The sequence below is a fragment of the Bombina bombina genome, chromosome 3, assembly GCF_027579735.1.
Source record: "Bombina bombina isolate aBomBom1 chromosome 3, aBomBom1.pri, whole genome shotgun sequence".
NCBI classification, from domain to species: domain Eukaryota; kingdom Metazoa; phylum Chordata; class Amphibia; order Anura; family Bombinatoridae; genus Bombina; species Bombina bombina.
Window position 1 is genome coordinate 768,221,458 of NC_069501.1, and position 15,103 is coordinate 768,236,560.

A 15,103-nucleotide genomic window follows, 5' to 3' on the forward strand; every position below is an offset into this window, starting at 1 on the left:
ATGTGAAGAAAATAGGAATTTCGAGTACGCCTGCTCAAAACACTTTATAACACATTAAAAATTATATTGCATGTTTAGAGGTATTTGACTGGAAAGGGCTCAGAAGTTTTTATATGTGTATATATATTTACAAATATAAAAACATAAATACACATGTATACCCATATATACACATATCTAGACATGTATATATACACAGGTACACATATTTAGACATATATATATATATATATATATATACACACAAAAAACACGGAAGGGGACTGCACTCCTAGACCGGACCCATGACCCTGCAACATGCTCAGCCCTGGGTGCTCAGTGGCACTCACAAGAAGCTGTGCTGTCACCAGAGTCACAGGCAGTTAAACCCAGACAGGTCTGGGTGCAAGAACCATGGGGGAAATTACAAAACAAATTAATACAACACAGAGAGAAAACCCTGCACTCACTAGCAAGCTCACAGCTAAGATTTAAAAGCAAAAATGGAAAGGTTAGTTACCGTATCTGGCCAAATGGGACAAGCCCAGGTACCACGTCAAGGTCCTATGGTTCTTGCACCCAGACATGTCTGGGGTTAACTGCCTGTGACTCTGGTGACAGCACAGCTTCTTGTGAGTGCCACTGAGCACCCAGGGCTGAGCATGTTGCAGGGTCATAGGATGTGTACCCGGTCCGGTCTAGGAGTGCAGTCCCCTTCCGTTTTTTGTATATTACTGGGGTGATTACATAAGCCTGTGCACCCTTCCCTTGTTCCCAGTTTCTTTGGATTTGGGAGCTTGCATTGTGTGGCTGTTTCAGAGTCCCAGTATTGGAAAGGACCTTGATGTGGTACCTGGGCTTGTCCCATTTGGCCAGATGCGGTAACTAACCTTTCCATTTTTGCTTTTAAATCTTAGCTGTGAGCTTGCTAATGAGTGCAGGGTTTTCTCTTTATATGTGTATATATATATATATATATATATATATATATATATATGTATATATATATATATATATATATATATATATACATTGGAGCCCTTTCCAGTCAAACACTTTGCCATATACCATATTCCTTTTAACCCCTTAAAGACCATGACATACCATGTATGTCATCGGTCGTTAAGTGTTTTCTTGTTTATAATAGCGTGGATTTCGTCACAAGAGGTGGGAACATGCTATTATACCCTCCCTCCTCTCTTCTGGTCACCGGAAAAAGCGCCCTATTAAAAACGCAAACCCCATAGAAAGACCATCGGCATACAGGGTATGTTCAAATCTTTTGTTTTAAACTAAGGAGCCTGTGGAATAACTTCCTCAATAGTGGTCACATGATCATTAAAAATAGGGGCTATTGTGAAATGGTGCAAATTAAACCAGCACAAAACAAGGGCTTCCTGTATCTTTTATGGTGAATTGGCATCTCTGGATCTTTTGCATTTTACAGATGAGATTTAGTAATACAGTAGTTAATATTTGTGCATATTATGTCCAATTTACTTTTAGGTGGGAGTGTGGTGGTAACCATCTGTGGGTGTTGTCAACACTCCCATAAACAGCTTACTCTGCTACAAAGTCTCCTTGTATAGTTAGCAACTATTGATTATCTTTACAAGGCAGATAACTTCATAGTAGAAAATAACGCCTAGATTTAGAGTTCTGCGGCCAAAGGGGTGCGTTAGCTACGCGTGCTTTTTTTCCCACGCACCTTTTAAATACCGCTGTTATTTAGAGTTCACAGAATGGCTGGGTTTTCAGTGCGTTAGGCTCCAAAAAGGGAGCGTAGAGCATAATTTAACGCCACTGCAACTCTAGATACCAGCGGTGCTTACGGAAGCGGCCAGCTTCAAAAACGTGCTCGTGCACGATTCCCCCATAGAAAACAATGGGGCCATTTGAGCTGAAAAAAAACCTAACACCTGCAAAAAAGCCGCGTTCAGCTCCTAACGCAGCCCCATTGTTTTCTATGGGGAAACACTTCCTATGTCTGCACCTAACACTCTAACATGTACCCCGAGTCTAAACACCCCTAACCTTACACTTATTAACCCCTATTCTGCCGCCCCCGCTATCGCTGACACCTGCATATTTTTTTAACCCCTAATCTGCCACTCCGTAAACCGCCGCTACTTACATTATCCCTATGTACCCCTAATCTGCTGCCCCTAACACCGCCGACCCCTATATTATATTAATTAACCCCTAATCTGCCCCCCACAACGTCGCCTCCACCTGCCTACACTTATTAACCCCTAATCTGTCGACCAGACTACGCCGCTATTATAATAAAGTTATTAACCCCTAATCCGCCTCACTCCCACCTCAATAACCCTATAATAAATAGTATTAACTCCTAATCTGCCCTCCCTAACATTGCCGACACCTAACTTCAAACATTAACCCCTAATCTGCTGACTGGAGCTCACCGCTATTCTAATAAATGTATTAACCCCTAAAGCTAATTCTAACCCTAACCCTAACACCCCCCTAAGTTAAATATAATTTTTATCTAACAAAATAAATTAACTCTTATTAAATAAATTATTCCTATTTAAAGCTAAATACCTGTAAAATAAACCCTAATATAGCTACAATATAAATTATAATTATATTATAGCTATTTTAGGATTAATATTTATTTTACAGGCAACTTTGTATTTATTTTAACCAGGTACAATAGCTATTAAATAGTTAAGAACTATTTAATAGCTAAAATAGTTAAAATAATTACAAAATTACCTGTAAAACAAATCCTAACCTAAGTTACAATTAAACCTAACATTACACTATCAATAAATTAATTAAATACAATACCTACAATTATCTACAATTAAACCTAACACTACACTATCAATAAATTAATTAAATACAATATCTACAATTATCTACAATTAAACCTAACACTACACTATCAATAAATCATTTAAATAAAATATCTACAAATAAATACAATGAAATAAACTAACTAAAGTACGAAAAATAAAAAAGAACTAAGTTACAAAAAATAAAAAAATATTTACAAACATTAGAAAAATATTACAACAATTTTAAACTAATTACACCTACTCTAAGCCCCCTAATAAAATAACAAAGCCCCCCAAAATAAAAAATGCCCTACCCTATTCTAAATTTAAAAAGTTCAAAGCTCTTTTACCTTACCAGCCCTGAACAGGGCCCTTTGCGGGGCATGCCCCAAAGAATTCAGCTCTTTTGCCTGTAAAAAAACCCACATACAATACCCCCCCCCAACATTACAACCCACCACCCACATACCCCTAATCTAACCCAAACCCCCCTTAAATTAACCTAACACTAAGCTCCTGAAGATCTCCCTACCTTGTCTTCACCTCACCGGGTCCCAATCTGTCCAGAAGAGTCTCCGATGTCTTGATCCAAGCCCAAGCGGGGGGCTGAAGAGTGACGTCCATCCTCGGGCTATACTCTGGATCCAAGCGGCGGCTGAAGAAATCCATCATCGGCTGAAGTCAGAAGTCCATCATCGGGATGAAGTCTTCTATCAAGCCGCATCTTCAATCTTCTTTCTTCTGGAGCAGAGCGGAGCCATCTTCTTTCCAACCGACGCTGATCCAACCTCTTCAACCGACGCCTGCTCGCCGAATGACGGTTCCTTTAAATGACGTCATCCAAGATGGCGTCCCTCGAATTCCGATTGGCTGATAGGATTCTATCAGCCAATCGGAATTAAGGTAGGAATATTCTGTTTGGCTGATGGAATCAGCCAATCAGAATCAACTTCAATCCGATTGGCTGATCCAATCAGCCAATCAGATTGAGCTTGCATTCTATTGGCTGATCGGAACAGCCAATAGAGGGGGTTTGGGTTAGATTAGGGGTATGTGGGTGGTGGGTTGTAATGTTGGGGGGGGTATTGTATGTGTTTTTTTACAGGCAAAAGAGCTGAATTCTTTGGGGCATGCCCCGCAAAGGGCCCTGTTCAGGGCTGGTAAGGTAAAAGAGCTTTGAACTTTTTTAATTTAGAATAGGGTAGGGCATTTTTTATTTTGGGGGGCTTTGTTATTTTATTAGGGGGCTTAGAGTTGGTGTAATTAGTTTAAAATTGTTGTAATATTTTTCTTATGTTTGTAAATATTTTTTTATTTTTTTGTAACTTAGTTCTTTTTTATTTTTCGTACTTTAGTTAGTTTATTTCATTGTATTTATTTGTAGATATTTTATTTAAATAATTTATTGATAGTGTAGTGTTAGGTTTAATTGTAGATAATTGTAGATATTGTATTTAATTAATTTATTGATAGTGTAGTGTTAGGTTTAATTGTAGATAATTGTAGGTATTGTATTTAATTAATTTATTGATAGTGTAGTGTTAGGTTTAATTGTAACTTAGGTTAGGATTTATTTTACAGGTAATTTTGTAATTATTTTAACTATTTTAGCTATTAAATAGTTATTAACTATTTAATAGCTATTGTACCTGGTTAAAATAAATACAAAGTTGCCTGTAAAATAAATATTAATCCTAAAATAGCTATAATATAATTATAATTTATATTGTAGCTATATTAGGGTTTATTTTACAGGTAAGTATTTAGATTTAAATAGGAATAATTTATTTAAGAAGAGTTAACTTATTTCGTTAGAATAAAATTATATTTAACTTAGGAGGGTGTTAGGGTTAGGGTTAAAATTAGCTTTAGGGGTTAAAAAATTTATTAGAGTAGCGGTGAGCTCCGATCGGCAGATTAGGGGTTAATACTTGAAGTTAGGTGTCGGCGATGTTAGGGAGGGCAGATTAGGGGTTAATACTATTTATTATATGGTTATTGAGGCGGGAGTGAGGCGGGAGTGAGGCGGATTAGGGGTTAATAACTTTATTATAATAGCGGTGCGGTCCGCTCGGCAGATTAGGGTTTAATAAGTGTAGGCAGGTGGAGGCGACGTTGTGGGGGGCAGATTAGGGGTTAATAAATATAATATAGGGGTCGGCAGTGTTAGGGGCAGCAGATTAGGGGTACATAGGGATAACGTAGTTGGCGGCAGTGTACGGAGCGGAAGATTAGGGGTAAAAAAAATTTATAGAGTTGCGGCGATGTGGGGGGGCCTCGGTTTAGGGGTACATAGGTAGTGTATGGGTGTTAGTGTACTTTAGAGCACAGTAGTTAAGAGCTTTATAAACCGGCGTTAGCCCAGAAAGCTCTTAACTACTGACTTTTTTCTGCGACTGGAGTTTTGTCGTTAGATTTCTAACGCTCACTTCAGACACGACTCTAAATACCGGCGTTAGAAAGATCCCATTGAAAAGATAGGATACGCAATTGACGTAAGGGGATCTGCGGTATGGAAAAGTCGTGGCTGCAAAGTGAGCGTTAGACCCTTTCCTGACTGACTCCAAATACCGGCGGTAGCCTAAAACCAGCGTTAGGAGCCTCTCGTTTTGACGGCTACTGACCAACTCTAAATCTAGGCCTAAGTGAATTATAATTTGTATCAGGATTGCCTCTTCTTTTTTTTTTTTTTTTTATTGAGGTGTGCGACATATACAAGAATAAACAACAGGACTTTACAGGCATCAGGTTGCTATGGACACGTTACTGTTAAACAGATACATGGTATGACACTTCCATTGTACTGTATAAATGGACAACATATGTTAGGCTGGTTACACACCCTAAACAATCTAGGTTTAACTTTGGAATATAATAACATCAGTTAATGGGGTGGGAGATACAGAATAGGTTTAAGAATAATACTGTATGTTATAGTCTATTAAATTGTGTGACCTGTGTAAGTAGGACCTCATATTTTACTGGTTGTATGGCATTGGGGTAACTATTATGTGGATCACATATGGACCAATTAAATGTGATCAGTTAGCAGGAATGTTAGTTACATAGACAAGTTAGGGGCATGGGGTAAGAACAGCGGACAATAGCCGTTCAAATATAAATATCTGGTATCTAGGGTTTGCAATAGGAGAAGAAAGACAACAATAAGTAAATAAATAAATAAACAAGTAGGGAGTGGGGGACAAAAAAGTAAATTATGATATGTCAATTAGAGCTGTATATGAACTATACTCCTATATATGTTTTAAATCTTCAGTAGAGAACATTCTAAGCCTGCTCTAAATTAATAAAAAATGACCTCTCAGAGTTAGTCCATGTTAGTTAGTAAACAGATGTTTAAATCTATAAGATTGCATATATGGAGGTGGATTGTAGTAGGGGAGAGGTAGTGAATAAGAACCTATATGACACATGAGAATGAAGCTCTGAAGAAATCACCAATCTGTAGGAGAATGGGTGGCGTGTTAATGTTCACTGATGTAGCTATAGTAGCCTAGTAGGAATCAAATCACAAACATTAAGGGCAGTGCAGGCTGTAACTATCGCTGTTATTGCAGCTAACACTTCAGATTCTATGCATGTGAGGTATAATATCTTCATCTAAAAGTATAGTTTTACAAGTGAATCCTGCCTATAAAACTTCAAAATTACTCTCCAATATGGTCGAGGAGCAAGTAAAGGAAACAGTGTCATATTACCTTATCAAAACTACATCAAGTTAAATAATGTAGAACCGCGTGGTAGAACTTAACTATTCATCAGCCCTCATAATACTAGGAATGTAACCTGCGGGTATTTTCTCCCATCCATATCTGGGGAGCTTCTGTGGTAAGGTACTATGTGGCCCAATACTAGCTGCGCCAGTGAATAGCTCAATCGCAGGGCAGCTATGAGATAATGTCCCGGTGCTTAAGGTCTCAGCTTGAGGCGGTGTACCCACCATCCTTGAAGTGTTTTGCGCAATGGATGTTTCACTGTCTCTCGTATAGTGCTTTCTAGCTAGTCCTTGGGGGATCCCCACACTCCCCTGTTGTGGAGTCGCCCGTGAGGCTTGTGGTAGATGTTTGGCAAGATCCATCAGTGCTAGCAGGCATTGTTTGAGAGCGGTAAAATGGTCTGCTGATCGATGTAGTATCACATCCTCCCCTTTGACCACAGGCTCCATATCTCTGGGAGATTAAGATAGTTATATATAAGCAGCTTTCGGGAAGTGTTACAGGGACTGTCATCTATTGTTGTCTTTCAATAGTTTTCGGCCCAGCAGCTCTGAACATGAAAAGGAAAATATTATCATTAAGCAAGGCAGGTACGGCAAAATTAAGAATAGGAGATGTCTGGTTGCAGCTCCAGGTCTTGTCCCATTGGCTTGAGAGTTTGCCGCTTGCTATGTGATGTTAGTGCAGACTATTCCACCTTAGCAGGTAAGAAGATGAGGCCTAAAATGGCGGCTCGGTTTTTCAGTGGTTCAGAGATGCTTCATACCGGAGCATTGTGTCAGAGCTTCCTCTCTTTAGTCTCCGCCAAAAGAGCTGGTTTAAGTACTACTTGATAAGGCATGTAGATAGAACAAGAGTTAAGTATTTTCCTAAGAAACTAACGCCTAGATTACAAGTTTTGCGGTAACGGGTATGCATTGCTAACGAGCCTTTTTTTCCCACCGCTCCCTTAAGACAACGCTGGTATTACAGGTTTTTTTAAACCTGGCGTTAGCCGCAAAAAGGTGAGCGGAGAGCAACATTTAGCTCCACATCTCACCTCAATACCAGCGTTGCTTAAGTCAGCGGTGACCTGGCTAAATGTGCTCGTGCACGATTTCCCCATAGGAAACAATGGGGCTGAGCTGGCTGAAAAAACACCTGCAAAAAAACAGTGTTCAGCTCCTAACGCAGCCCCATTGATTCCTATGGGGAAAAGAATTTTATGTCTGCACCTAACACCCTAACATGAACCCCGAGTCTAAACACCCTTAATCTTACACTTATTAACCCCTAATCTGCCATCCCCGACATCGCCGACACCTGCATTATATTATTAACCCCTAATCTGCCGCTCCGGACACCGCCGCCACCTACATTATACTTATGAACCCCTAATCTACTGCCCCCAACATCCCCACCACCTGCATTATATTTATTAACCCCTAATCTGTCCCCCCCAACGTCGCCGCAACTATATTAAATTTATTAACCCCTAATCTGTCGCCGCCACTATTATAAAGTTATTAACCCCTAAACCTAAGTCTAACCCTAACCCTAACACCCCTCTAACTTAAATATAATTTAAATTAAACAAAATAAATTTACCATAATTAAATAAATTAATACTATTTAAAACTAAATACTTACCTATAAAATAAACCCTAAGCTAGCTGCAATATAACTAATAGTTACATTGTAGTTAGCTTAGGATTTATATTTATTTTACAGGCATCTTTGTATTTATTTTAACTAGGTATAATAGTTATTAAATAGTTATTAACTATTTAATAACTTCCTAGTTAAAATAAGTACAAAAGTACCTGTAAAATAAACCCTAACCTAAGTTACAATTACACCTAACACTACACTATAATTAAAGTAATTACCTAAACTACCTAAATTAAATACAATTAAATTAAATAAACTAAATTACGAAAAAAAACACTAAATTACAAAAAAAATAATTACAAGAATTTTAAACTAATTACACCTAATCTAATCCCCCTAATAAAATAAAAAGCCCCCCACAAATAAAAAAAATCCCTACCCTATACTAAATTACAAATAGCCCTTAAAAGTGCTTTTTGTGGGGCATTGTCCCAAAGTAATCAGCTCTTTCACCTGTAAAAAAAATACAATACCCCCCAACATTAAAACCCACCACCCACACACCCAACCCTACTCTAAAACCCACCCAATCCCCCCTTAAAAAAAACCTAACACTACCCCACTGAAGATCTCCCTACCTTGAGCCGTCTTCACCCAGCTGGGCACAAATGGTCCTCCAGAGGGGCAGAAGTCTTCATCCGATCTGAGCAGAAGAGGCCCTCCAAGCGGCAGAAGTCTTCATCCAGGCGGCATCTTCTATCTTCATCCATCCGGAGCGGTCCATCTTAGATCCAGCCGACGCCGAGCCATCCTCTTCAAACAAAGTCCAAACGAAGAATGAAGGTTCCTTTAAATGACGTCATCCAAGATGGCGTCCCTTGAATCGGAATTAAGGTAGGAAAAATCCTATTGGCTGATTGGATCAGCCAATAGGATTTTTCCTACCTTAATTCCGATTGGCTGATAGAATTCTATCAGCCAATCGGAATTAAATGGACGCCATCTTGGATGACGTAATTTAAAGGAACCTTCATTTTTCGCTTGGACTTCATTTGAAGAGGATGGCTCCGCGTTGGCTGGATTGAAGATGGACCCGCTCCGCTCCGGATGGATGAAGATAGAAGATGCTGCCTGGATGAAGACTTCTGCCGCTTGGAGGACCTCTTCTGCCCGGATCGGATGAAGACTTCTGCCCCTCTGGAGGACCACTTGTGGCCGGCTGAGTGAAGATGGCTCAAGGTAGGGAGATCTTCAGGGGCATAGTGTTTGAGGGGGGATTGGGTGGGTTTTAGAGTAGGTTTGGGTCTGTGGGTGGTGGGTTTTAATGTTGGGGCGTTATTGCATTTTTTTACAGGTGGAAGAGCTGATTACTTTGGTGCAATGGCCCACAAAAGGCCCTTTTAAGGGCTATTTGTAATTTAGTGTAGGGTAGGGAATTTTATTATTTTGGGGGGCTTTTTATTTTATTAGGGGGATTAGATTAGGTGTAATTAGATTAAAATTCTTGTAATTCTTTTTTTTCTGTAATTTAGTGGGGGGGGGGGGTTCTTCGTAATTTAGTTTATTTAATTTAATTGTAATTAATTGTAGGTAGTTTAGGTAATTAGTTTAATTATAGTGTAGTGTTAGGTGTAATTGTAACTTAAGTTAGGATGTATTTTACAGGTATATTTGTCTTTATTTTAACTAGGAAGTTATTAAATAGTTAATAACTATTTAATAACTATTGTACCTAGTTAAAATAAATACAAAGTTGCCTGTAAAATAAATATAAACCCTAAGCTAGCTACAAATGTAACTATTAGTTATATTGTAGCTATCTTAGGGTTTATTTAGAGGTAAGTATTTAGTTTTAAATAAGATTAATTTATTTAATTGTAGTAATTTTATTTAGATTATTTTAAATTATATTTAAATTGGGGGGTTAGACTTAGGTTTAGGGTTTAATAAATTTAATATAGTAGCGTCGACGTTGGGGGCGACAGATAATGTGTTAATAAATGTGACTTTTAAATGCGGTACGTGTCTTGCCAGGAGAGGGTCTACCGCTCACTTCTTTCAAGACTCGTAATACAGGCGTTAGGCAAATCCCATTAAAAAGATAGGATACACAATTGATGTAAGGGGATTTGCGGTAAGCTCGAGTCGCGGAAGAAAAGTGAGCAGTACACCTGTACTTGCCAGACTCGTAATACCACCGGACGTTAACAAACAGCATTGGGACCTCTCAATGCTGCTTTTTAACCCTAACGCAAGACTCGTAATCTAGCAGAATGGCTTTAAGCAGCTTAAAATAGAATTGGTTTGGAGAGCTCTGTGTAAAAGCGTCTGCTCCGCTTGGCAGTTGGCTCCGCCCCCCCAGGATTCCCTCTTTATAAAGGTGACCATAGAAAAGCAAATTAATTTCCCAGGTGACAAACTCAGCAAAGACATTAAAAAATTAAAAAAATATATAATAAATAATATATATATATATATATATATATATATATACACACACACACACATAATAAACAGAAACTGTGTGTGGGGGGGGGGTGCAGTGGAGAATGTAAAAATAGAGGAATATAAACATCTAAATTTCCGTAAAATGCATAATTATATAAATCTACTTTAGCAAACAAAATAATATATTTCACTTGAATCTAATTAAAGAAAATCACATTGTTACACATTCATATTCAGTACAAACCTTCTCTTTTCTGAAGCATCAGCCTAAGTTTATTCCCACTTGAAGCATCTGGAGACATAAACACAAAGAATTCATTCAGTATTCCTTTTGCTAACAGGCATGTTATAATATTGTAACATATTTGTGTCTGAGACATAAATCAATGCATAATATGGTTCCAGTTGCCTAATTTAATGCAGTTATTTCGTCATTTCCAGCTTTCTACAAGTTTAGTTAAATAGAAACAAAAGCCACCAATTACTAAAGCATTAAGCAATATTCTGAACTGTAAAGTGTAATTATCTAATTAAGCAGTAACTCCAGCAAGGACCACACATGTGCTTGCACGCACACACAAACACACGCATGCACAGACATACACACACATACACGCTGCAATAAAACCTAGCACAGTTATTTATTAACAATAAACCATGGACCCCCCACCACAATACACCAAAACTACAGCATCCATCCCACCCTCACAGTTCACTGCCCACAATTATTCCTCATTAAAATCTTATCCAATGACCATGTAAAAAATGTTGTACTCTCACTTCTATAATGCTATAGGTCTTGTACCTCAGTACCTAATTGTTAATTCATCCTAACCATGGCATCGCTCCAGCTCATTAAACACAACCAGGGTGCTGTTCCTCTAGTACCCAGAAAAACTCACATGAACTCTCATCAAAACACCAAGAATCCCCTTCTACAATAAAAAATTATAACAGAAACAGATTGAATTTTACACCACCATTAATTAATTATTCAACTTAATAAACTCTGTAAATTAAGGGAAATTCCCCAGAGTCCTAGGCTTTGAAGAAGAGTGGATTACTCTGAACTTCTGAACCAAAGGGGCTGAAAAATAAAACAAGCATCAATCAAGAAAAAAAACCTGAGACTGTTTTGAGTGGGTCCTGGAGTTCTGGATGGGGCATATATAATTGCTGTGTAGTGTGTAGATTTTAGATGTTAGAAGTGTTATGTTTCTTTTGGGTGGTGGAATGTGTTTTGTTTTTTTTTACTTGAGCTATTAGGATTTTCTTGGTGGAGAAGGTTAGATTTTTGGTTTGGGTTATTTTTGTTAGAGTAGTCTTGAGCTGGAAGGACATATGAATAGGTTGCTTGGTGCTTGTAGGCTTATGCAGGTGGTTCTTAGGTGTTATGTTTTTGTATTGTTTCGGGGGCCAATAGGGGTTGGGATTCCTTGGGTGTGGGAAACAATCATAGGTGGGTGTCATTTGAATGGAAGTCCATTATAAATGACTGGGTCCCTTAGTTGGAAGGACCAATATGGATACAGAGTCCATTAGGAGTGGTGAATGTAAAAGCCACTTGGAGTTCTCTGCAAATGAATGAGTCTCTAATTTCCATATGTTATTATATGGACGCAATTCACTGCAAGATCATTTCACACCTTAGTCATAGAAGCGGAAAAAGCAAACTAAGATTCTTTGGAAAATAGGTTGTTAGGTCCCATAAATACAAAATTAATGGTAAACGTGAGTGCATTTCTTAGGCTCCTGGTCATGTTAATTCTAGCAATATATTTGTATTAATATTTCAATAGTAGCCAGATAAGTTAGTGTTCAAAACCCTTTAGACTGAGAAAAGCTGATTAATAAGAACAGATTGTTTTGTTCCTCTTTGCATCTGAAACTTAAAATGTCTCACATGTGTTTTTTAAATTCTGCAGTGCTATTGATGCTCAGTAAAGTATCTAAATGTTTAAGCTCATACTATAATCCACCTAAAATCAGACTAATCAACACAATGCAGAGGGTTATCCCTTGAGGATAATTGGCTTAAATTATAATACAGATGGCACATATTTATGTTTCCCAGTTAACTCCTTTTTGTACTGACCTGCCCTGAAAATATACAGTAAGGAAGAACTCTGTTTGAGTGGTAAATAATGAATTGTACTATTTATATATTATCTGGTATTTTGCTACATTTTTTTATTATATAACTTCTCTAAAACATGGCCCTCACATGTAATAGTTCTCGTGATTTTTTTTTTATTTAGTAAAGTATGTTTTCCCAGTGCTTGTTAGTATGAGAACATTTCTCAGCTTATGAAAGAGAAAACCATAAGTAGATATTTAGTTAAACATGGTCTCTACAGGTTGTGAGCTCCACTTTATGTTACAGCACTCTGCAAACATAAGAACCTATGGGCCACTAAACCATTGATCATTCAGCTCTTCAAACTGGTGGGTTGAATTAGACTAAAAAACCTATTTCCAATGAACTGTTATTTGAACTGTAGGTCTTGACATTATTGCCTTGCTTGGAAACTGAAGTAAAGTGTTTCTAGGGTTTGATGGTTAAAAACTCACCAACATGGAGAGAGACCATGCACAATAATAGGTTTGTTTTTACAATTATATAGTAATATATGTGTTTTTTTCCTTCCCTTTCTGAATCATTTTGAGGGACCTTACAGTACAGACAAGACTTAATAGATAATCTCACCAGTGTAGAGAGCTTTACATCATCTGGCCCTACGATTAAGCCGTTATAAAACATAGCTATGATAATATAACCAAGAATAGTTTTACAGCAGCAAAATGATATTTTGAATCACAATATCTTTTATTTCAGTAAGATACTTGGAATTATTTATAAATTAAATATGGAACAAAATGAGACATTATTTCTATTATATTGTCCAAGCACATCTATAAATACTTACCACACTTAAAAATATAAATATAATAATGTATGAAATTCAAAGAAATACAGAAATACTGCTAGACCCTTTTTCATCATAGAGTAAACATATTTTTCTAGAAATTCGTGGTAGACAAATAAACAGACTTTGTGAAAGTTGAGTGAATTCTGTACTGATGAACAGACAAAATTTGTGTTTTCTATATTAAGTATCACTGTCTAGGTTTTGCAATACAGGTAAATCAAATTTGGTGATATTGATGCTATGGTCATCCCCAAATCTGGTAATCTTGTTTGTTTAATTGTTTGTCTGGTGTTTTTCTGTATTATCTCTGCAGAATGTGTGTTTTTTAGATTGAAGCTACAATTAATAAATACTATATTGTATTAAATATAGTTAGTAGAGCTGTCTTAGTTAAAAAAGGATATGTTTTTTTATTCTATCCATTAAAATATTACTAATTTTAGTCTCAAATGAGAAACTTGCCACAATTTAACATGGTTAAAGCCAGGCTGTATATATATTTTTATTTTCATTAGACAACTATATTAACATTAAAATTGTCATGATATATATCAATTTTGAAATAAGCAAATAGTGTTACAAAGGTTAAATTAGAGTTTCCCATAATGTTTTTTTTTTTTTTTTTTAAAAGAGCCTGATAAATTGTAATGGAAAACATCTAAATTGAGACATATTTCAGAGTGTGTTATTCAGTCAACAAAAACAATAAAACTTTGGGTTATTCTAGATCAGAGGTGTCCAAGTTTTTTTTCATATGTATGTTGGACACTAATAGGATTAGCTAGTATATAATATTGTACTCATACACCTCTAAAATGAAATGCTCACATTTTTAGGTATTTTTTAGCTTTATTATTAAGGAAAATAGTTACCATCAATGAATTTAATTTAAATCTATATACTACACACATTTACAAAATATCTTACTACTACATATAGTACATGTAGTTAGATGTGTTACTTACCAGGGCATAGAAAAATAACAAGAAGAGATACAAGAACTACCAGTTGGAGTCCATAACTTTGCCGCCATGAGTAGGAAGGTGAATGTCTGCCTTTGTCAAGAGATAACCCCATCTTTGCACAGATCCCTTTTACACGTTACCTACAGTAGAAGCAAAATTATAAGAAAATATGTATAACTTCTGACACCATCAAAACTGTATAAAGTAGGAGGAGATGAGGGGTATGCTGAGCACTGAATGACTTTACAGTTATAACAATTTTCATGTGAAAAGCTCTGCCATTTTAATGAATGCTGCCATTAATCAGTTTGTAAACACCTAAGAGGAAGCACACATTCAGTCTGTTTCTTTTGGAATTGCCTGCAGTGGCTTATGCATATACTGACTGGAATATTCACAACCATAACATTCTTCCATTATGAAACAGATAACAAATACATAGACATACTTTATTCTAGCAAGGGGAATCAGATGGTTTAGAAAATGTGTGTATATATATATATATATATATATATATATATATATATATATATATATATATAGAGAGAGAGAGAGAGAGAGAGAGAGAGAGAGTGAGAGAGAAAGAGAGAGAATGAGAGAGAATGAGAGAGAATGAGAGAGAGAGAATGAGAGAGAGAATGAGAGAATAT

The 15,103-nt window shown here is 36.9% G+C and overlaps 1 protein-coding gene across 1 annotated transcript in view; it reads right to left on the reverse strand.

The window, feature by feature from the left end:
• ECRG4 (ECRG4 augurin precursor) overlaps positions 1-15,103 on the reverse strand; it is a 58,006-nt gene that overhangs the window by 14,652 nt on the left and 28,251 nt on the right. The window contains exons 2-3 of the mRNA XM_053707630.1: positions 14,454-14,593; positions 10,803-10,850 (exon numbers count right to left, since the gene is read on the reverse strand). Of these exons, the coding sequence (XP_053563605.1) occupies positions 10,803-10,850; positions 14,454-14,565 (160 nt within the window). The 5' untranslated portion in view covers positions 14,566-14,593. The remainder of the gene's footprint in view (positions 1-10,802; positions 10,851-14,453; positions 14,594-15,103) is intronic.